Genomic DNA, 25,000 nt, shown 5'->3' with positions numbered 1-25,000 from the left:
ACTAAGGTGTTTGTAGGCCAAACGGTAAACAAAATGTATTGGCAAGTTTGCATAGATGTATAGAGGGAAAATAAAGAGGGGGAGTCATGGAGACCAAAAAAATTCTATCGCCCTTGGTAACGGTTGCTATGTATGATATCTCGAGAACGGTAAGAGATGGATTTTTTCTGATTGCAGAATTGGAATCTGGGGACCACATGGGTACCCAATGTGAAATTAAAAAAATTTAAAATGGCCGTTTTCCCCGAGAACCCGTTTTTCGGGTACCAGTGTACCGGTCAAACGGTGACTCGCGTATGAAATTTTATGACAGATTCGAGTTGGGCTGGTCCCACTTAGTCTATGGTAAAATTTTCAGATTTTTAACTGCAGTGGTTCCGGAGATAAAAATCATGGTACCCGAGGTCAAAATTTTCCATCTTGGAACCCATGGGGAAAAAAAATGTTTTCATTCCGGAAATAGTATCTAGGGTCTCCATAGATGCCGAAAGTGAATTTTAAAAAAATTAAAAATTACTAAAATGGCCGTTTTTCATAGGAACCCGTTTTTCGGGTACCAGTAAACATGTCGAACGGTGTCTCGCGTATAAGATTTTATGACAGATTTGAGTTTGGCAGGTCCCAGTTAGTCTATGGTGAAAATATCAGATTTTTAACTGCAGTGGTTCCGGAGATAAAAATTGTGGTACCAAAAGTGACAATTTTTCATTTTGGAACCCATGGGGAAAAAAAATGTTTTCATTCCGGAAATAGTATCTAGGGTCTCCATAGATGCCCAAAGTGAATTTTAAAAAAATTAAAAATTATTCAAACTGTTCTTTTAATTAGGAACCCTGTTGTTGGGTACCAGTAAACATGTCGAACGGTGTGTCGCGTATAAAATTTTATGACAGATTTGAGTTCGTCAGGTTCCAGTTAGTCTATGATGAAATTTTCAGATTTTTAACTGCAGTGGTTCCGGAGATAAAAATTGTGGTACCAAAAGTGACAATTTTCTATCTTGGAACCCATGGGGAAAAAAAATGTTTTCATTCAGGAAATAGTATCTAGGGACCCCATAGATACTGAAAGTGAATTTAAAAAAAATTAAAATAGCCGCCTTCTCCAGGAACCCATTTCTGGGGTACCAGTAAACTTGACAAATCGTAAGCTGCAGCTGAGATCAAAGACTGGATTTCGAATTTGTAGGTTCCAATTAGCTTATGATTAACAAATCAGATTTTTAGCATCAATGGTTCCGGAGATATGGTTCATGGTACCTGTCGCTAGGATTTTTATTTCGGAACCTATGGGAGCTAAAATTTTTCTGATTGCAGATTTGGACTCAGGAGGTCCGAATTAGTCTATGATGTGAATTTCAAAGCGATGGTACCAATATTATGGGATTCATATATGGAACCCATCGAAGGGTCAAAAAAATCCTCATTTGGACAAAATTTTTGTGCATCGGTTCATTCAATCGTGAATAACTCGGTTATTTAAAACATTTACTATAGACACATAATAGGATTATAGATAGCCAATGAATGGGACTATCCATTGGTGAAAACTGCGCATCGCTAAGTTGTACCGTTTGGCCGCTAGAGGGCGTCAAAGTTGACTGAAAATTTTCGGACATTTTCCTAAATATCTGGGAAATGGTTCAATTGATCGAGTTGAAAATTTTATTGGGTGTAGACCTCGATGAGACGCAACTTTTTTCTTATGTACTATTTTTTTGTAAAACGTACCGTTTTTTTTAAAAAAATAAAATATGAAATTTTGAAATTTTTCAAAGGGGTACCCCTTTCGATTTTTTTGGAAAAAATTTTGAATTTTGAATTTTGACTTTGACTGTGCAAATACCTTTGGATTGGTAGTAGAAAAATAACTTATAGTGTCAAAGTGACAGATTGGTTTTAATAAGGGAGCTATGACGTAAAATGTGCGTAAAAATGGGTTTTTATGGGTTAACTCGAAAATGGTACCACTTATTGTCAATCTGACACCAGATTTGGACTCAGCAGGTCCGAATTAGTCTATGATGTGAATTTCGTTGAGATAGTACCAATATTGTGGTACTTAGATATGGAACCCATCGAAGGGTCAAAAAAATCCGCGTTTGGACAAAATTTTTGTGCATCGGTTTGTTTAATCGTGAATAACTCAGTTATTTAAAACATTTTCTATAGACACATAATAGGATTATAAATAGCCAATGAATGGGACTATCCACTGGTGAAAACTGCGCATCGCTATGTTGTACCGTTTGGCCGCTAGAGGGCGTCAAAGTTGACTTAAAATTTTCGGACATTTTCCTTAATATCTGGGAAATGGTTCAATTGATCGAGTTGAAAATTTTATTGGGTGTAGACCTCGATGAGACGCAACTTTTTTCTTATGTACCATTTTTCCGAAAAATGTACCGTTTTTTTTATAAAAAATAAAAAATGAAATTTAAAAAAATTTCAAAGGGGTACCCCTTTCGATTTTTTTGGAAAAAATTTTGAATTTTTAATTTTGACTTTGACTGTGCAAATACTTTTGGATTAGTAGTAGAAGTTTAACTTATAGTGTCAAAGTGACAGATTGGCTTTAATAAGGGAGCTATGACGTAAAATGTGCGTAAAAATGGGTTTTTATGGGTTAACTCGGAAATGGTACCACTTATTGTCAATCTGACACCAGATTTGGACTCAGCAGGTCCAAATTAGTCTATGATGTGAATTTCAAAGCGATAGTACCAATATTATGGTACTCAGATATGGAACCCATCGAGCGGTCCAAAAAATCCTCATTTGGACAAAATTTTTGTGCATCGATTCATTCAATCGTGAATAACTTGGTTATTTAAAACATTTACTATAGACATATAATAGGATTATAAATAGCCAATGAATGGGACTATTCATTGGTGGAAACTGCGCACCGCTAAGTTGTACCGTTTGGCCGCTAGAGGGCGTCAAAGTTGACTTAAAATTTTCGGACATTTTCCTTAATATCTGGGAAATGGTTCAATTGATCGAGTTGAAAATTTTATTGGGTGTAGACCTCGATGAGACGCAACTTTTTTCTTATGTACCATTTTTCCGAAAAATGTACCGTTTTTTTTTATAAAAAATAAAAAATGAAATTTAAAAAAATTTCAAAGGGGTACCCCTTTCGATTTTTTTGGAAAAAATTTTGAATTTTTAATTTTGACTTTGACTGTGCCAATACCTTTGGATTGGTAGTAGAAGTTTAACTTATAGTGTCAAAGTGACAGATTGGCTTTAATAAGGGAGCTATGACGTAAAATGTTCGTAAAAATGGGTTTTTATGGGTTAACTCGGAAATGGTACCACTTATTGTCAATCTGACACCAGATTTGGACTCAGCAGGTCCGAATTAGTCTATGATGTGAATTTCAAAGCGATAGTACCAATATTATGGTACTCTGATATGGAACCCATCGAGGGGTCAAAAAAATCCTCATTTGGACAAAATTTTTGTGCATCGATTCATTCAATCGTGAATAACTTGGTTATTTAAAACATTTACTATAGACACATAATAGGATTATAGATAGCCAATGAATGGGACTATCCATTGGTGAAAACTGCGCATCGCTAAGTTGTACCGTTTGGCCGCTAGAGGGCGTCAAAGTTGACTTAAAATTTTCGGACATTTTCCTTAATATCTCGGAAATGGTTTAATTGATCGAGTTGAAAATTTTACTGGGTGTAGACCTCGATGAGACGCAACTTTTTCCTTATGTACCATTTTTTTGTAAAACGTACCGTTTTTTTTAAAAAAAATAAAATATGAAATTTTGAAATTTTTGAAAGGGTACCCCTTTCGATTTTTTTTGGAAAAAATTTTGAATTTTTAATTTTGACTTTGACTGTGCCAATACCTTTGGATTGGTAGTAGAAAAATAACTTATAGTGTCAAAGTGACAGATTGGCTTTAATAAGGGAGCTATGACGTAAAATTTGCGTAAAAATGGGTTTTTTTAGGTTAACTCGGAAATGGTACCACTTATTGTCAATCTGACACCAGATTTGGACTCAGCAGGTCCGAATTAGTCTATGATGTGAATTTCAAAGCGATGGTACCAATATTATGGAACTTAGATATGGAACCCATCAAAGGGTCAAAAAAATCCGCGTTTGGACAAAATTTTTGTGCATCGGTTTGTTTAATCGTGAATAACTCGGTTATTTAAAACATTTTCTATAGACACATAATAGGATTATAAATAGCCAATGAATGGGACTATCCACTGGTGAAAACTGCGCATCGCTAAGTTGTACCGTTTGGCCGCTAGAGGGCGTCAAAGTTGACTGAAAATTTTCGGACATTTTCCTCAATATCTCGGAAATGGTTCAATTGATCGAGTTGAAAATTTTATTGGTTGTAGACCTCGATGAGACGCAACTTTTTTCTTATGTACCTTTTTTTTGTAAAACGTACCGTTTTTTTTATAAAAAATAAAAAGTGAAATTTTGAAATTTTTGAAAGGGGTACCCCTTTCGGTTTTTTTGGAAAAAATTTTGAATTTTTAATTTTGACTTTGACTGTGCAAATACCTTTGGATTGGTAGTAGAAAAATAACTTATAGTGTCAAAGTGACAGATTGGCTTTAATAAGGGAGCTGTGACGTAAAATTTGCGTAAAAATGGGTTTTTTTAGGTTAACTCGGAAATGGTACCACTTATTGTCAATCTGACACCAGATTTGGACTCAGGAGGTCCGAATTAGTCTATGATGTGAATTTCAAAGCGATGGTACCAATATTATGGGATTCATATATGGAACCCATCGAGGGGTCAAAAAAATTCTCTTTTTGACGAAATTTTTGTGCATCGGTTCATTCAATCGTGAATAACTCAGTTATTTAAAACATTTACTATAGACACATAATAGGATTATAGATAGTCAATGAATGGGACTATCCATTGGTGAAAACTGCGCATCGCTAAGTTGTACCGTTTGGCCGCTAGAGGGCGTCAAAGTTGACTGAAAATTTTCGGACATTTTCTTAAATATCTCAGAAATGGGTCAATTGATCGAGTTGAAATTTTTATTGAGTGTGGACCTCGATGAGACGCAACTTTCTCCTAATGTACCATTTTTTTGTAAAACGTACCGTTTTTTTTTAAAAAAATTAAAAAGGAAATTTTGAAATTTTTGAAAGGGGTACCCCTTTCGATTTTTTTGGAAAAAATTTTGAATTTTGAATTTTGACTTTGACTGTGCCAATACCTTTGGATTAGTAGTAGAAGTTTAACTTATAGTGTCAAAGTGACAGATTGGCTTTAATACAGGAGCTATGACGTAAAATGTGCGTAAAAATGGGTTTTTATGGGTTAATTCGGAAATGGTACCATTTATTGTTAATCTGACACCAGATTTGGATTCAGGAGGTTCGAGTTAGTCTATGATGTGAATTTCATAGAGATAGTACCAATATTATGGTACTCTTATATGGTTGGTACCCTATTGAATAAGAGACATTTTCAAACCTTTTCCTAAATATCTCGGAAACAGTTTAATTTTAGAAACTGAAATTTTTATTGTACATGTATCTGAATATGGCGCAACTTTTTTTATATGTACACTTTTTTCGAAAAATGTACCGCTTTTTTTGTAAAAAAATATAAATTATAATTTCTAAAATTTTCAAATCGTTTTTTTAGGTTATTTTGGAAATGGTTCAAATGATAAGGTTGACATTTTTATTGTACATGTATCTGGACATTACGCAACTTTTTTCGTATGTACACTTTTTCCGAAAAATGTACCGTTTTTTTTATAAAAAATTATAAACTGAAAATTATAAAAAAAATCAAATGCCATGCCAATTGTATGTGTTATTTTAGCCGATAATTAAAAAAGTTTTGCTGTTGAAAGGTATTAAAGTATATAAAAAATGTAAATTTACATTAATTTGAATTTTTAGCAAAAAAAAAAAATAAAAAAGTTTTCATAAGTGCAGGATTGAACCCACTACCAATAGCGTACGATCCCATAGCGGTATCATTGCACCACACGTATCACGTTTACATATTTGCTAAAACGTGGATAATACCGGCGTGCTGTATAGCACTGATTTTTTTTTGTTTTTTTGGCCTGGAAAATATATCTATCGTATGGTACACGTGAAAATAGAATGTTTTTCACTCTTGGCATTTTTTCGACAAGTGCACCGTTTTCGAGTAAATGAGTGGTTTTTGTGAAAAAAAGTGAAAAAATCGTACTTTGATGGTAGTCTATCCGATTTTTATCGTATATGGAATGATTTTTGCGTATGAATGTGACATCTATTCAATGAAACAGATCGAGATACAGCTTTTTTCACTCTTGACATTTTGTCGAAAAATGCACCGTTTTCGAATAAATGACAAATTTATGTCGGACGGAGTGTCAAAATTGCGCGGTTCCGACGGGCACTCGGACCGCCGAGTGACGTCACGGAAACAAAAGCGAAACGCACTGTAACGGTTCTTCAGTTTTGGGGGCGGTTTACGTTGCGTCCTTTTTTTGTATAGGTATATCATTTTTTTGTAAAACGTACCGTTTTTTAAAAAAAAATAATAAAAACTGAAATTTTGAAATTTTTCCCCCTAGGAAATTTTTGGAAAAAATTTTGAATTTTTTATTTTGGTTTTTACTGTGCATTTTAGAAACTGAAATTTTTATTGTACATGTATCTGAATATGGCGCAACTTTTTTCATATGTACACTTTTTCGGAAAAATGTACCGTTTTTTTTGTAAAAAATTATAAACTGAAAATTATAAAATTTTTAAATCGCTATTTTTAGGTTATTTTGGAAATGGTTCAATTGATAACGTTGACATTTTTATTGTACGTGTATCTGGACATTACGCAACTTTTTTCATATGTACACTTTTTCAGAAAAATGTACCGTTTTTTTTGTAAAAAATTATTAGCTGAAAATTATAAAATTTTCAAATCGCTATTTTTAGGTTATTTTGGAAATGGTTCAATTGATAAGGTTGACATTTTTATTGTACATGTATCTGAATATGGCGCAACTTTTTTCATATGTACACTTTTTTCGAAAAATGTACCGTTTTTTTTGTAAAAAATTATTAGCTGAAAATTATAAAATTTTCAAATAGCAATTTTTAGGTTATTTTGGAAATGGTTCAATTGATAAGGTTGACATTTTTATTGTACATGTCTCTGGACATTACGCAACTTTTTTTATATGTACACTTTTTCGGAAAAATGTACCGTTTTTTTTGTAAAAAATTATTAGCTGAAAATTATAAAATTTTCAAATAGCAATTTTTAGGTTATTTTGGAAATGGTTCAATTGATAAGGTTGACATTTTTATTGCACATGTATCTGGACATTACGCAACTTTTTTCGTATGTACGCTTTTTCCGAAAAATGTACCATTTTTTTTATAAAAAATTATAAATTGAAAATTTTAAAAAATTCAAATGCCATGCCATGTGTATGTGTTATTTTAGCCGATAATTAAAAAAGTTTTGCTGTTGAAAGGTATTAAAGTATACAAAAAATATAAATTTACATTAATTTGAATTTTTAGCAAAAAAATAAAATAAAAAAAGTTTCCGTATGGTGCCGAGTATTGAACCCACTACCAATATCGTACGATCCCATAGCGGTATCATTGCGCCACATGTATTACATATAGTTAATTGCTAAAACGTGTTTAAAACCGGCGTGCTGTGTAACACTATTTTTTTTTTGTTTTTTTGGCCTGGAAAATATGTCTATCGTATGGAACACGTGAAAATAGAACGTTTTTCACTCTTGGCATTTTTTCGACAAGTGCACCGTTTTCGAGTAAATGAGTGGTTTGTGTGAAAAAAAGTGAAAAAATCGTACTTTGATGGTAGTCTATCCGATTTTTACCGTATGTAGAAAGATTTTTGCGTATGAATGTGACATCTATTCAATGAAACAGATCGAGGGCAAGCTTTTTTCACTCTTGACATTTTGTCGAAAAACGCACCGTTTTCGAATAAATGACAAATTTATGTCGGACGGAGTGTCAAAATTGGGCGGTTCCGACGGGCACACCGGCGTGCATCGAGAAGGTTCGATTGACGTCACGGAAACAAAAGCCGTTAGCAAACTGTAACGGTTTTTTTCAGTTTCGGCGCGGATTTCGTTGCGTTCACGTCGGTCCGTGATTTTCGATTCGGTTTTTCCGGGATTTTTCCGCAAAAAGTGCGCGTTTAGTGTTTTAAAGTGCTGTGTTGGTGTAGGGCCTTCGTATTATCCACCTGGAGTATTTTTTTTTTCGTTAAAGGTTGGTGATTTTTGGTTATTTTTAGGTCGACTTTTTTATTTCAACTCCAATTGCATTTTCAACCCCAAAATCGGATTCAGCACGACGAAATACTCAATTAAATCTTATTTTTGTGTCGAAATTCCGATTTTTAATTTTGAATTTATGGCCATTTTTTCGATTTTTTGGGGGTGCACGAACCGTGCGCGTAGCATCTCGGTTATTTCAACTCCAATTGCATTTTCGACCTCAAAATCGGTTTTAACTCGACGAAATACTCAATTAAATCTTATTTTTGTGTCGAAATTTTGATTTTTAATTTTGAATTTATGGCCATTTTTCCGACTTTTTGGGGGTGCACGAACCGTGCGCGTAGCATTTCGGTTATTTCAACTCTAATTGCATTTTTGACTTCTAAATCGGTTTTAACTCGACGAAATACTCAATTAAATCTTATTTTTGTGTCGAAATTCCGATTTTCGATTTTTAATTTATGGCCTTTTTTTCGATTTTTTGGGGTGCACGAACCGTGCGCGTAGCATTTCGGTTATTTCAACTCTAATTGCATTTTTGACTTCTAAATCGGTTTTAACTCGACGAAATACACAATTAAATCTTATTTTCGTGTCGAAATTCCGATTTTCGATTTTTAATTTATGGCCTTTTTTTCGATTTTTTGGGGGTGCACGAACCGTGCGCGTAAAGAGAGATGCTCGGTTATTTCAATTCCAATTGCATTTTTGACTTCAAATTCGGTTTCAATTCGATGGAATGCTTAATTAGTAACCAGTTTTTTTTTTTTAGTTCCATTTTTTGCTTAAAATTTTGACAAAAATTAATATAATAGTGTTGCGGGGTGGGGGGAGTGTATATGCACAAATTACTTTCAAAATTGGTTATATCCTGTACAATATAACTAAATTAAGCTTATTTATCTGTGTTTTTTTTTGAAAAAGTGAGTAATTTTCAAGTAAATGAGTATTTTTCGTCCTTATGACGTCACGTGACTGTGTTTTTTAATCATAGAAAATGTGTCAATAGTAGTTTGAATAGCTTTAGACAGTTTGTAGACAAGTTAGCACTGTAGTTGTTGTTCAATTTAGTTGTAACGTAGCAGTTTTGTGTTTATTAGTCTAATATCTAACGTAATTAATGTAAATTTGTCATTATTTGATTTGTCCTGTCACATAACCTCAAACATTCTGTCATAAAATCTAACCTAATTCCAAGTTTTCCTGCCAAAACAATCAACTACCTACTTACAATGCTGCTGCTAAAGCTAAATGGTTCTTTTTAGAACCAGTTCAACTACTATAAACAAAGGAAAAATCGTTATTTTAATATCTTTACCTAAATTAAACCAATCCAGAGATGTCCGATTACCTTTGTCCACGTTTTCATATTCCTTTTCTATTTAGTCATTTTTTGTCTTATATACCTACCTAAGTATATATTATGATTATTTATAGTTATACATAGGTTATACCTACCTACCTATATAATATTAGTCAAGTGTAGGCTAATTTAATTTCACTGATTTAAGCTTAATTAAGGTGTATTTATATGGTGTACAATAATAAGTTATCATTTAATGGGGTAAGTTTTCAAGGGTTATAGTTTTTAAGAGATTTTATGATAAAACTCAGGACAATTACGTTTTTCCCAACATTTAAAACGTGTCTAGATGCTTTTGCGAAATTTTGCAATTTCTAAAGTCCCTTATAATTGCTTTACGTCATCAAAACTGTCATTTTAACTGTTTTATGCTCTACAATCGATATGCACCACTAAAACTGTCTTTTTGACTGTTTTTTTTCCATTTTCAAAATGTGTGTTTTTTTGATAAAAAAATATACCATTAAAACTGTCATTTTAACTGTTTTTAACTTTTTCAAAAATTAAAAAAAAGTGTTTTTTTTTAATTAAAATTAATTTTATTAAATTTTTAAAGTGTTTTGCAATTGTTTTGCACTATTAAAACTGTCATTTTAACTTTTTTTAAAAATGTTCAAAAACTTAAAAAGTATAAAAAGTGTGTTTTTTTGATAAAAATCGATTTAATTCAATTTTTAAAGTGTTCTAGAATCGATCTGCTTTATTAAAATTGTCATTTTAACTAATTTTTTTAATTTTTAACTTTTTCAAAAATTTAAAAAAAGTGTTTTTTTGATTAAAATTAATTCTATTAAATTTTTAAAGTGTTTTGCAATTGTTTTGCAGCATTAAAATTGTCATTTTAACTGTTTTGAACTTTTTTTGAAAATGTTCAAAAATTTAAAAATTGTGTTTTTTTTGATAAAAATTGATTTAATTTAATTTTTATAGTGTTCTACAATCGATCTGCTTTATTAAAATTGTTATTTTGACTAATTTTTCAATTTTCAAAATTTTTCAAAAATTTAAAAATAGTGTTTTTTTGATTAAAATTAATTCTATTAAATTTTTAAAGTGTTTTGCACCATTAAAAATGTCATTTTAACCGTTTTTAACTTTTTTTGAAAATGTTCAAAAACTTAAAAATTGTGTTTTTTTGATTAAAATTAATTCGATTAAATTTTTAAAGTGTTTTGCACCATTAAAAGTGTAATTTTAACCGTTTTTAACTTTTTTTGAAAATGTTCAAAAACTTAAAAATTGTGTTTTTTTGATTAAAATTAATTCTATTAAATTTTTAAAGTGTTTTGCACCATTAAAAGTGTAATTTTAAACGTTTTTAACTTTTTTTGAAAATGTTCAAAAACTTAAAAATTATGTTTTTTTGATAAAAATCGATTTAATTTAATTTTTATAGTGTTCTACAATCGATTTGCTTTATTAAAATTGTCATTTTAACTGTTTTTAACTTTTTCAAAATTTTTTAAAAATTTTAAAAATGCGTTTTTTTAAAAAATATCGATTTTATTCAATTTCTAAAATGTTATGCGATTAATTTGCTTTATTAAAAAAGTCATTTTGACTAATTTTTAACTTTTTCAAAAATTTTTAAAAATTTAAAAAATGCGTTTTTTTAATAAAAATCGATTTTATTCAATTTCTAAAGTGTTCTGAAATCATTTTGCACCATTAAAACTGCCATTTTAACTGTTTTTAAAAATTTTTAAAAATTCAAAAAGTGTGTTTTTTTTATGAAAATCGATTTTATTCAATTTTTATAGTGTTCTACAATCGATCTGCTTTATTAATATTTTTATTTTGACTAATTTTTTTAATTTTTAAAATTTTCAAAAATTTCAAAATATATGTTTTTTTGATTAAAATGAATTCTATTTAATTTTTAAAGTGTTCTGCAATCATTTGGCACCATTTAAACTGTCATTTTAACTGTTTTTAACTTTTTTTTGAAAATGTTCAAAAACTTAAAAAGTGTGTTTTTTTGATAAAAATCGATTTAATTCAATTTTTATAGTGTTCTACAATCGATCTGCTTTATTAAAATTGTCATTTTGACTAATTTTTTCAATTTTCAAAATTTTTCAAAAATTCAAAATATATGTTTTTTTAATTAAAATTAATTCTATTAAATTTTTAAAGTGATTTGCAATTGTTTTGCACCATTAAAATTGTCATTTTAACTGTTTTTAACTTTTTTTGAAAATGTTCAAAAACTTAAAAATGTGATTTTTTGATTAAAATTAATTCTATTCAATTTTTAAAGTGTTTTGCAATTGTTTTGCACCATTAAAACTGTCATTTTAACTGTTTTTAACTTTTTCAAAAATTAAAAAAAAATGTTTTTTTGATTAAAATTAATTCTATTAAATTTTTAAAGTGTTCTGCAATCGTTTTGCACCTTTATATTGTCATTTTAACTGTTTTTAACTTTTTTTTGAAAATGTTGAAAAACTTAAAAAGCGTGTTTTTTTGATAAAAATCGATTTAATTCAATTTTTATAGTGTTCTACAATTGATCTGCTTTATTAAAATTGTCATTTTAACTAATTTTTTAAATTTTTAACTTTTTCAAAAATTTAAAAAAAAGTGTTTTTTTGATTAAAATTAATTCTATTAAATTTTTAAAGTGTTCTGCAATCGTTTTGCACCTTTAAATTGTCATTTTAACTGTTTTTAACTTTTTTTTGAAAATGTTCAAAAACTTAAAAAGTGTGTTTTTTTGATTAAAATTAATTCTATTCAATTTTTAAAGTGTTTTGCAATTGTTTTGCACCATTAAAACTGTCATTTTAACTGTTTTTAACTTTTTCAAAAATTAAAAAAAAAATGTTTTTTTGATTAAAATTAATTCTATTAAATTTTTAAAGTGTTCTGCAATCGTTTTGCACCTTTATATTGTCATTTTAACTGTTTTTAACTTTTTTTTGAAAATGTTCAAAAACTTAAAAAGTGTGTTTTTTTGATTAAAATTAATTCTATTAAATTTTTAAAGTGTTCTGCCATTGTTTTGCACCATTAAAACTGTCATTTTAACTGTTTTTAACTTTTTCAAAAATTTTTAAAAATTTTAAAAATGCGCTTTTTTAATAAAAATCGATTTTATTCAATTTCTAAAATGTTCTGCAATCGTTTTGCACCTTTAAATTGTCATTTTAACTGTTTTTAACTTTTTTTTGAAAATGTTCAAAAATTTAAAAAGTGTGTTTTTTTGATAAAAATTGATTTAATTCAATTTTTATAGTGTTCTACAATTGATCTGCTTTATTTAAATTGTCATTTTGACAAATTTTTTCAATTTTCAAAATTTTTCAAAAATTTAAAAAAAGTGTTTTTTTGATTAAAATTAATTCTATTAAATTTTTAAAGTGTTCTGCAATCGTTTTGCACCTTTAAATTGTCATTTTAACTGTTTTTAACTTTTTTTTGAAAATGTTCAAAAACTTAAAAAGTGTGTTTTTTTTAATAAAAATCGATTTTATTCAATTTTTATACGGTTCTACAATCGATTTGCTTTATTAAAATTGTTATTTTAACTAATTTTTTCAATTTTCAAAATTTTTCAAAAATTTAAAAATGGTGTTTTTTTGATTAAAATTAATTCTATTAAATTTTTAAAGTGTTCTGCAATCGTTTTGCACCTTTAAATTGTCATTTTATCTGTTTTTAACTTTTTTTTAAAAATGTTCAAAAACTTAAAAATTATGTTTTTTTGATAAAAATCGATTTAATTCAATTTTTATAGTGTTCTATAATCGATCTGCTTTATTAATATTTTTATTTTGTCTAATTTTTTTAATTTTCAAAATTTTTCAAAAATTTCAAAAAGCTGTTTTTTTGATTAAAATTAATTCTATTAAATTTTTAAAGTGATTTGCAATTGTTTTGCACTATTAAAATTGTCATTTTAACTGTTTTTAACTTTTTTTAAAAATGTTCAAAAACTTAAAAAGTGTGTTTTTTTGATAAAAATCGATTTAATTCAATTTTTATACTGTTCTACTATCGATTTGCTTTATTAAAACTGTAATTTTAACTGTTTTTAACTTTTTCAAAATTTTTCAAAAATTTAAAAAAGGTGTTTTTTTGATTAAAATTAATTGTATTAAATTTTTAAAGTGTTCTCCAATTGTTTTGCACCTTTAAATTGTCATTTTAACTGTTTTTAACTTTTTTTTGAAAATTTTCAAAAACTTATAAAGTGTGTTTTTTTGATTAAAATTAATTCTATTAAATTTTTAAAGGGTTCTGCAATTGTTTTGCACCATTAAAACTGTCATTTTAACTGTTTTTAACTTTTTCAAAAATTTTAAAAAAGTGTTTTTTTGATTAATATTAATTCTATTAAATTTTTAAAATGTTCTGTAATTGTTTTGCACCATTAAAACTGTCATTTTAATTGTTTTTAACTTTTTTTTGAAATTTTTCAAAAATTTTAAAAAGGTGTTTTTTTTATTAAAATTGATTTTATTCAATTTTTATAGTGTTCTACAATTGATCTGCTTTATTAAAATTGTCATTTTGACTAATTTTTTTATTTTTTAAATTTTTTAAAAATTTAAAAATGGTGTTTTTTTGATTAAAATTGATTCTATTAAATTTTTAAAGTGTTCTGCAATCGTTTTGCATCTTTAAATTGTCATTTTAACTGTTTTTAACTTTTTTTTGAAAATGTTCAAAAACTTAAAAAGTGTGTTTTTTTGATAAAAATCGATTTAATTCAATTTTTATAGTGTTCTACAATTGATCTGCTTTATTAAAATTGTTATTTTAACTAATTTTTTTATTTTTTAACTTTTTTAAAAATTTAAAAAAAGTGTTTTTTTGAATAAAATTAATTCTATTAAATTTTTAAAGTGTTCTGCAATCGTTTTGCACCTTTAAATTGTCATTTTAACTGTTTTTAATTTTTTTTTGAAAATGTTCAAAAACTTAAAAAGTGTGTTTTTTTTAATAAAAATCGATTTTATTCAATTTCTAAAGTGTTCTGAAATCATTTTGCACCATTAAAATTGCCATTTTAACTGTTTTTAACTTTTTTAAAAAATTTTTAAAAATTCAAAAAGTGTGTTTTTTTAATGAAAATCGATTTTATTCAATTTTTATAGTGTTCTACAATCGATCTGCTTTATTAATATTTTTATTTTGATTATTTTTTTATTTTTTAACTTTTTCAAAAATTTAAAAAAAGTATTTTTTTGATTAAAATGAATTCTATTAAATTTTTAAAGTGTTTTGCAATTGTTTTGCACCATTAAAATTGTCATTTTAACTGTTTTTAACTTTTTTGAAAAATGTTCAAAAAGTGTGTTTTTTTGATAAAAAATAATTCTATTTTTAAAGTCATCTACAATTGATTTGCACAATTAAAACTGTCAATTTGAAATTATTTTAAAATTAATTTAAACATCTTCAGAACGGTTATTTTTTATGGAAACGAAACGTGTTTAGGCATTGTTTTGAGTGGAACGAGAAAACGTAATTTTTCAATTGAGGCAGTGGTTTTTTTAGAAAAGAGGGAATTTTTGGGAAATTTTAAAATTTGAAATTAATAAATGTTTGATTTGTTTTTGTAGAAATAGACAAACAACCATCATGAACAACGGTAACAACAACGACGACGACGAGCGCCAACAACAGTTTCTAAGGCAACTTAGGGTGATGCTCGAGCGGTTCGATTGGGAGCGCCGCATCCTGCGAGTCGCCTTGGAACGATTTGATTGGGATCGTCGTCGAGAACTCCAGGTAGTGTTACATCGAATGGAAGAGTTGCCGCGTGAGTTGCATGTTTTACTTACGCCACTCGATTATGTGGGATTGATGAGGGAATTGCGCGTGGTACTGGAACGTTGCGTCGAAAGACCGCGTCAACTACGCGTAATTTTAAATCGTGCGGATGTGTTGTCCAATTCATCGGTTCGACCGCTGTCTTTTGAAAATAATGATGATGACAACAATGTAATTTTGGTAATTGACGATACAACGGAACCGATTTTGTTTGACGCGTCCGTACCATCATCGCCACCACCACCACCATCATCTCCTGTCGAGTATATAGTTGTTACGCCAGATTTACCAGTTTTGTCCCCAGTTTCGTCAGCAACGTCGTCGTCACAAGGTTCTTCTGCGTCTCCTGTTTTTGCAGGGGATTTTAATCTGCTTTCCCCCCCTTTACCTCTGTCGCCACCATTTTTACCGGCTTTGCACATACCAACACCGGCGGAACAACGACGGGAACGTGTTCACGCTCCCGATCCCATCACGCGAACTTACAGACAAGCCATAACTGTGGGCACGTGTCTCGATGCCGAGTCCCGTGTTGCAGTTTACAATGTGGGCGATTTAACGAAACGGTGTTTGTTGTGTTCGGCCGTCGGCTTCGAACAAGAAAAATCTGTCGGCAAAGAATTTTGCTGTAAGAGTGGCGATGTTGCGTTACCGCCGTTGGGTTCATGTCCCCGCGAGATGTTTGAATATCTCACGGACGATTCACCGATGGCCGTTCAATTTCGGAACAACGTCCGTACAATAAACAGTTTATTTGCTATGGCATCGTTCAAATCGACTGTTCCTACCGACGTTCATCCGGAAGGAGTGAGTGGTCATTGGTGTTTTACGATTTGCGGACAGATTTACCATTATACTCACGCCATTCCGGTTCGTCTTTTTGCAACAACAGACACAAGTAATGGTCAAGATCAAGTCACGAATAATAATAATAATAGCCAGCAGGTGAGGGACGACACCATTACTCTTAAACTTAATCAGTATTATTTCGTTGACTCGAATAATGCTGTCAATCGAAGGGTGGAATTTTTGGGTGACCGCATCGCACCCCTAACCATACGTAACATTGAAACAATGTTGCGTCGGGTCAATCCGATAATTCAAAGTTACCAAACCATCAGTGAGGTAATTCAACGTAAACAGGCGGCCGCGACCTCTCCCGAGGAAAGAAACGCCATTCTCAACAGTTTAGTGATCGGATTTAGAGACAATATTAATCGCGAAGTAAGAAACTACAGTTTGCCCGCGTGCGACTCTGAAATTGCGGCCGTTTTTGTCAACGAACCACCCTTCGAGGTTGATTTGTGCATCTACCCACGCGACGGCCGGGGTAGACACGAACTTAAAAATCTCAGTAAATGGGCCGACCCCATGGTGTACCCGATCCTGTTTCCGAATGGAGAATTTGGCTTTGATAAAGAGATCCATCACGTTCGGAACGTGACGAAGACAATCACTTTTCGCGAATTCTATCGGTATCGTCTACAGATACGCGATACGAATCGCTTACAAAGACCGCCTACCACCATTCAAAACCCAACTCAAAGTGAGTCTTCGAACCGTCACCGCTCGATTTCGCCTACCCGTGAATTAAACGAATTTTCAATTTTGCACAATGGTGGCAAACTGTTTCAACAGTACGTAGTGGACGCTTATGTCAAAGTGGAGGCGAACGAGCTGTGGTGGCATAAAACACACCAGCTATTTCGTCGGCGAGCCAGTTACGGTAGTTTATTAAGGTACTTGGAGACAAGGGCAAACGCAGCTGGTACGGACTATCGAGTTGGGTCAATTTTTATTTTGCCCGCGTCGTCGAGACGTGGAATGCGTTTCACGAATCGCCAGTACCTCGATGCGATCAATGTAATAGCAAGACATGGCAAGCCGGATCTCTTTATCACGTTTACGACGAACCCGAATTGGCCAGAGATCCAAAACAACCTAGCTTACAAACAGAAATGGCCAAACCGTCCTGATTTGGTTTGTCGCGCATTCCACATTAGATTGACCGAGTTTATGGACGATATCGTCAAGAAACAATTGTACGGTACCGTCCATAATTATTTCTACACGATAGAATTTCAAAAACGAGGCTTGCCTCATGCGCACATTTTGGTGACGTTTTTACCGCGCGACAAACTAAACTGCCGTGAGCGCGTCGACGATGTCGTTTCAGCCGAGATACCGGACTACGAAGTCGAACCGATTTTGTATAGAACGGTAGCCGACTTTTATCTACATACAAAGTGTAGAGGACCGACCCGCGACCCAAACGTTACCTGTTTGAGAGCGGACGGTACCTGCAAAAAGTATTTTCCCAAGGCCCTACGGGAGGTCACTAATTTAAATTATAACGCTTCAACGGTCAAAGATGGACGCCCCGAATATCGTCGACGCTGCAACAATCGTATGATCATTTCTAACAACATTACGTACACGAATGCCGACATCGTGCCTTACAATCGTTACGCTGCACTCAAATATCAGAGTCATATCAATTTTGAGTGCGTCGGATCCTTGGCATCTGTCAAGTATCTGTACAAATACGTGACGAAGGGTGAGGACATGTGTCGCATGGAAGCGAAAAATGACGTCGATCGCACTATAAATTGGGACGAGATTAGCAATTACCTAGACTGTAGGTATGTCAGTTCAATGGAGGCGTGTTGGCGCCTGTTCCAATTTAAGATGAGCGATCGAAGTCATTCGGTTGTATGTCTGCCTGTTCACCTTGAGGACCAGCAGACCATCGAGTACGAGGAGGACGAGGACGCGGAGCAGATTTTGCTCCGTGCCACCATCGACACCAAGCTCACGGCTTACTTTAAGCTCAACCAAATGGAGGGAGCGCCACGTGATTTATTTTATAGGGAAATCCCAGAAAATTACACGTGGAACGCAAGGCGCGGTCAATGGCAATCACGTGTTTATAATCGTAAGGTGGTTGGCGTTGTCGTGGACGTCAAATCAACGCACGACGATGAATTGTATTGTTTGCGTACACTGTTGCAACACGCGCGTGGCTGCCGATCATTTGTCGAATTGCGCACTGTCCGTGCATATGATGCGGACCGTGATCAGTTTGAAATGATCGTGTGCGACACGTATCGTGAGGCGTGTGTGCGTCGCGGTCTTTTCTCAAACACGGATATTTTTGAACGTGCGATGCAACAAGCTTCTACGCGTGCGGCACCATATCGTTTACGTAAATTTTTTTCTCTCTTAGTGTTGATCAGTTTGGACGCGGGCCAATCCTATGTGGTCAATGTTTTAGCGCTTTGGTCCAAATTCAAGTTTCCGCACATGATTGCCGACTTGGTATTGGGTCCACGTCCCACCACCACTTCATACGGTCATGCCTATCATCTTGCCATTGCACAGATCGATTCGATCTTGGCGAGAAATAGTAATGACGATAACTTGACCTTGGCAAGGTTGGGTTTGCACGATCCCGAAGCAATATCCTACGATGACGGACGTAATGACGCAGATACCGAGGTAATTGCGTCATTGATGCGTCGGGCGTCGTGCGGTGGACGGGGTGGCGGGACAGTTTCCCAAATGTCAACATCAGTGATGGCGACGACAACAACATCAGTAGCAACAATAACAACAACAATTGCTGCTGCTGCTGCTGCAACAGGAACAACATCAACAGTACAAGTGACGGAGTCGTCTGTAGTAGCAGTGGTATCGCAAGTAGAAGTAATGGAAGTGACGGAACCGCAAGTGGTGGAACAGGTTGTGATGAAGGAGACGGAAGTGGGGGCGGCGGTGGCAACGGCGGCGGAGGAAGTTGCAGTAGTTGTAGTTACAACTGCGGTGACTACCACCACCACCACCACCACCACCACCACCACGACCACAACCAACATTACAACTTTGACCACAACAACAACGGCCATTACTACGATTACTTCTTCTTCCGATGCTGCTACTACTACCACCACCACCAGTACTCCTGTCACGAATACTGTTGATGATGTTGTTGCTGGGGCGGCGACTGCTGCTGCTGCTGTTGCACAAGCTGCTACTGATGCTGCTGCTGCTGCTGCCCTCAACGATGACGATAATTATGCCGACGAAAGTAATCGTGAACGGATTGCTTGGGAGGAGTATTGCGCTAAATATCGTGTTGTTTGTTTGACGGTAGAACAGCTTGCCATCTACCGTCGTATAGTTTTTGCTATTTTAAGACGAAAAAATTTACTAAACAATGGTGATGCGTGTTTTCATTTTGGTGTTAGTGAGTGGTTAGTGTCGCAACGTCTCCATCGATTTGGTCAGTCCGATGACGACGACGACTACGACTACGACGACAACGAGGAGGACCAGAATAGTGACCTACAAGGAGCCAATGACGGTTGCGTCACACCCACCAACACATCCAATCATGTATTGCCACCGATGCCTAATGTTCGCGATTGCCAGAAATTGTTTTATATTGATGGCCCGGCTGGCACGGGCAAAACCTTTTTGTACAACGTATTAAATGCTCGATTAAAGTCGGGCCGGTATATACATGGATTGACAGTGTTGGCGGTGGCGTGGACCGGAATTGCAGCATCCCTAATTATGGACGGCATGACGTGCCACAAGGCCTTCCGGATTGGCTTGGACCTCAACGAAACGTCCACGGTGGGCTGGCCCGTTGAGCACAATCGCAGCAAGCGGTTGGCTGAAGTTGACGTCATCTTTTGGGATGAAGTGTCAATGACCAGTCGATTCGCTTTGGAGGCCGTCGATCGTTATTTGCGAGACATTACGCGCTCTCAAGTACCGTTCGGCGGCAAAGTGATTGTGTTTGGCGGGGACTTTCGTCAAACCTTGCCCATTGTGATGCGTGAACATGGGAATGCAATGTCGATACTGAATCGATCGGTTTTGAGTAGTTTTCTCTGGCATTACGTGATGCCAGGCAAGCAGAGTCTCTCTGAAAATTTGAGAGCCAGATCGTGTCCAGATCCCGTGGTCGCAGCGCGGTACGCCAAACAGCTGTTGGAAATTGGTGAGGGACGTTTTCCGCTCAAGTTGACGCGTGTAGCTTATGCTCCGCGGGATTTGATCGACATCCCACCCGAGTTTCGGGTGCCAACGCGGCAACACCTCATCGATTTCGTATACGGCGGTGCGGGTACTACGGCCAGTCGAATACGGGATACTATACACGAACGCGTCATTTTATGTCCGACCAACGCGGAAGTTGACGAAATTAACGACAAAGTGTTGGAATTGCTTCCCGGTGAGGTCTGCTCCTTCTTCTCCATTGACGAACAACTGAGCGATAGTCGGCCGGAGCCCCGTCAACGAGGAAGACATCAACAGGAGCAACAGCAGCAGCCGCAACAACCAGCAGCAGCAGCACAAGCCAATACTGGAATGCCACCACCCCCCGATCGTGACAATAACGATATTGGCGACGATGCAATCGAACAACTAATGCTCAACATCTGTATGGACGACGATGGGATTGTGCGAACACCACCACCACCACCACCTGTGGTACAAGCCATTCCACCAGCCCCAGAAGATGTCGTCGCCAATATTGTACCCGGAGAAGCAGCTGCAGCAGCAGCTCAACAACCTCCCACCAACAATGACGACGAAGAACCCAATGACCTGTTCGTGCCCGTTGATGTTCTCAATGGCATCAATACGTCCAATTTGCCGCCGCACGATTTGCGGTTAAAAGTTGGAGCCGTAGTGATGTTGTTGCGCAACATCGATCTGGGTAATGGACAGTGTAACGGATGCAGGTTGTTGGTAAGAAGAATGCAGGATCAATTACTCGAACTGGAAACGTTGACTGGACCGTCTAAGGGGAAAATAGTTTGGCTACCACGTATGGTATTGCGCAGTACCGTTCCAGAATTGATTTCGCCCATAGAGCGAACTCAATTCCCGGTACGCCTTGCATTTGCTATGACTATTAACAAGTCGCAAGGACAAACTTTTAAGCGGGTAGGGATTGCGCTCACCAGTCCCTGCTTTGCTCACGGCCAGTTATATGTCGCCATGTCGCGAGTCGGCGATCCTGCACAGGTTCGAATTTTCGTGGGTCCACACCCGATGCAAGGTCGTTTTACATTTCCTACTACTGTGCTCACAACGCGGAATGTGGTACACCGCGAAGTGTTTACGGTAAGACCGGATCCGCCTGTAGTCGTATATAATATACGGAAACGGGCCCATCAAAACGTCAATGCTGTAGTCGTTGATGGTGGCAATGTGATTGATGGTGATGGCGGTAATGATGGTGGACCACCACGATTATTGTCGCTGCCACAATTATTGTTGCCCTCATTGGACACGGCGGTATTACGTGTTGATGGGACCAGGCGGATTGGAGATCAACAATCGACCACATACGACCGAGACGCTCTGCTGATGCCACCACCAATCGCCCTACCACCTAGAGCGCGCCCACGAAAAAAAACGACGAAACGAACAAAAAACCTACTTGGCACCACCAGCATCACAGGCCGGCACGCATAAATCATCGTCGTCAAAGATTCGAATTTTGTCAGACGTGCAGATTCGGCCGCCAAGAGGTTCGCCACAACCTGGGCCACGATCATTGCCCTCTGCTATACCACGACATCCACCATCATCATCAGTAGCAGAGGAGCAATGGATCGAAAAAGATGGGCCGAAATCGACTGTGACGCCAGCAGAACAAATCGAGGACAGTGACGGAGAAGAAGTGAGCGAGGCGCACCTGGTGCAAATTGCAAAAGAGCAAATTTTCAACCCCATTTGTCCAGATCTTACCGATGTGGAGTTGAAAATGCGCAAATCCGTCGCTGATATGCCTGGCACCTCGGACAAGATTAACGACCAACTGACAGAGGATCAGAGGGATGAAGCAAGACAAATAGCGGAAATCGAGGCGAGAATTCGTCAGCGCAAAGCGATTGAAGCTATAACCCGATTAGGACAGCCCCCTTCAAAGAAGGGAAAAAAATAGAAAAAAAATTAATATAAAGTATTTTAAATTGATTGAAAAGTGTAGACGAATTTGTTCTTGCTAGGCAATTTTAAATGTTTTATATTTACCAAAAAAATTTAAAAACATGTAAAATCAATTTAAAATGTTTACAGATTGGTGTGGTCAATGTGAAATTGGGTACGTTTTTCAGATGATGTCGCACGTACAGTCTGTAGGTGTTTAAAATTGACCCAAAAAAAATATTGTTAGTTTTAGGTGCGCATAGTTTTTAAGTTCCCCTCTGGTCTCTGTTGTAGCTATAGTTTAATAGATTAGGAATAAAAAAAAAACCCAAAAAAAATTAATATACAGAATGTAAAGTTTACTTAGAAATTTGTTCGATAATATGACATTTCGATACAACTTTACATATTGTATATTTGCCCAAAAAAATTTATATAAATAAAACCCAAAAAAATTTAAAAAACAAAAAAACTAAAATTACACAAACGACACACAAGTGTTTAAAGTGGAACACTTGAATCTGGACATTTAAGTGTAATCACTTTAAATACTAACACACACAAACAACAAAAACACACATTTCGACATAAAGTGTTTAAAGTTTAACTAACAACGTACCCAATTTTTAGTATTTCGTTCATTCAATTTTTACAACTTTAAATGCTTTATGTTGTGACAAATACTTTAGTGTAATTCAAGTACTTATGTACGAGTATGACAATTACACTGGGGTAACAACAAATAGATAAGTTTTAGGTGAAATATTTTTTTTTACCTGTTTCTAATCTAAACGGTACCCTTCCATGGAGCTGTGTGACCTTGACGTGGGTGGAAGGGCTTAGTAGATTAATGTGTTGTTTGCGCATATTTTTTGCATGCAACAACATTGATCGAAGCCAAGGACAGCTCAAAGTGTTTTTCTTACATTTTTAAAAGTACTATTGACATTTTTTTGTTACTTTCAGGTCAACTTTATGATGTCGACTACGACGACGACGGCGACGATGACGACAATGAACAAAGGTTCTTTTCAGAACCATCACATGATTAATTACAGAAATTCGTTTGTCTTTAATTTTCTCATCACGTTTCAGGTATAAAAAGTATATATAAAATATTTCTCAAATTTTAATTTAATTGACTTTCAGTAACACTAAAATTTTGTTTTTCTCCCTAAAAAACTTTTGAAAATAAAAAAAACTGTAACCCTATCTTTTAGGTAAGGACAGGTCAAAGTGAATTTTTTTTGTTAGTTTCAGTTCAACTCTATACTGCTGATGACGACGACTACGACGTTGAACAAAGGTTCTTTTTAGAACCATCACATGATTAATTACAGAAATTCACATTTTCACATTTACATTTATTTTCTCATCACATTTCGTTTCAGATATAGAGAGATTTGTTAATTCCCAGTGATAAGGATAGGATCGTAAAAAGGTAAGGGCACGTATATTGTTATCACGTCCAATCTCCAAAAAAGCAGATAAGTAACGGATCGTAAAAAGGTAAGGGCACGTATATTGTTATCACGTCCAATCTCCAAAAAAGCAGATAAGTAACGTATCGTAAAAAGGTAAGGGCACGTATATTGTTATCGTGTCCAATCTCCAAAAAAGCAGATAAGTAACGGATCGTAAAAAGGTAAGGGCACGTATATTGTTATCGTGTCCAATCTCCAAAAAAGCAGATAAGTAACGTATCGTAAAAAGGTAAGGGCACGTATATTGTTATCGTGTCCAATCTCCAAAAAAGCAGATAAGAATAGGATCGTAAAAAGGTAAGGGCACGTATATTGTTATCACGTCCAATCTCCAAAAAAGCAGATAAGAATAGGATCGTAAAAAGGTAAGGGCACGTACATTGTTATCGTGTCCAATCTCCAAAAAAGCAGATAAGTAACGGATAGTAAAAAGGTAAGGGCACGTATATTGTTACCACGTCCAATCTCCAAAAAAGCAGAAAAGTAACGTATCGTAAAAAGGTAAGGGTACGTATATTGTTATCGTGTCCAATCTCCAAAAAAGCAGATAAGTAACGGATCGTAAAAAGGTAAGGGCACGTATATTGTTATCGTGTCCAATCTCCAAAAAAGCAGATAAGTAACGGATCGTAAAAAGGTAAGGGTACGTATATTGTTATCATGTCCAATCTCCAAAAGAGCAGATAAGTAACGGATAAGAGCAGATAAGGATAGGATAGTAAAAAGGTAAGGGCAAAACTGTTAATTGTTTTAAACATTTTCAAAAATTTTCAAAAAATTAAAAAGTGTGTTTTTTTAATGAAAATCGATTTTATTCATTTATAGTGTTCTATAATTGATCTACTTTATTAAAATTGTCATTTTGACCAATTTTATCAAATTTTCAAAATTTTTTAAAAATTTTTTTAAAAATTCAAAATATGTGCTTTTTGATACAAATCGATATTTTTAGTTTTCTTTTAGTGTTCTACAATCGATCTGCTATATCAAAATTGTTATTTTAAATAATGTTTTCCATTTTTTAAAATTTTTCATAAATTCAAAAGATGTGTTTTTTATTCAAATTAATTCTATTTAATTTTTAAAATGTTTTGCAATCATTTTGCTTCATCAAAACTGCCATTTCAACCGCCAT

At 34.2% G+C, this 25,000-nt stretch overlaps 1 protein-coding gene across 1 annotated transcript; it reads left to right on the top strand.

Annotated features, from left to right (window-relative positions):
- Positions 1-15,177: 15,177 nt before the first annotated feature.
- LOC145739484 (uncharacterized) lies at positions 15,178-23,178 on the top strand. Its single transcript, XM_081994889.1, has one exon. It carries the CDS (start codon positions 15,239-15,241, stop codon positions 21,923-21,925), a length of 6,687 nt encoding a protein of 2,228 aa, XP_081851015.1. The 5' UTR covers positions 15,178-15,238; the 3' UTR covers positions 21,926-23,178.
- The last annotated feature ends 1,822 nt before the right edge of the window (positions 23,179-25,000 follow it).

The sequence above is a fragment of the Ips typographus genome, unplaced genomic scaffold (genome assembly GCF_016097725.1).
Source record: "Ips typographus isolate SLU unplaced genomic scaffold, UJ_Ityp_2.0 IpsContig224, whole genome shotgun sequence".
Classification (NCBI taxonomy): Eukaryota; Metazoa; Arthropoda; class Insecta; order Coleoptera; family Curculionidae; genus Ips; species Ips typographus.
This window is presented reverse-complemented; position numbering and strand designations above follow the sequence as displayed.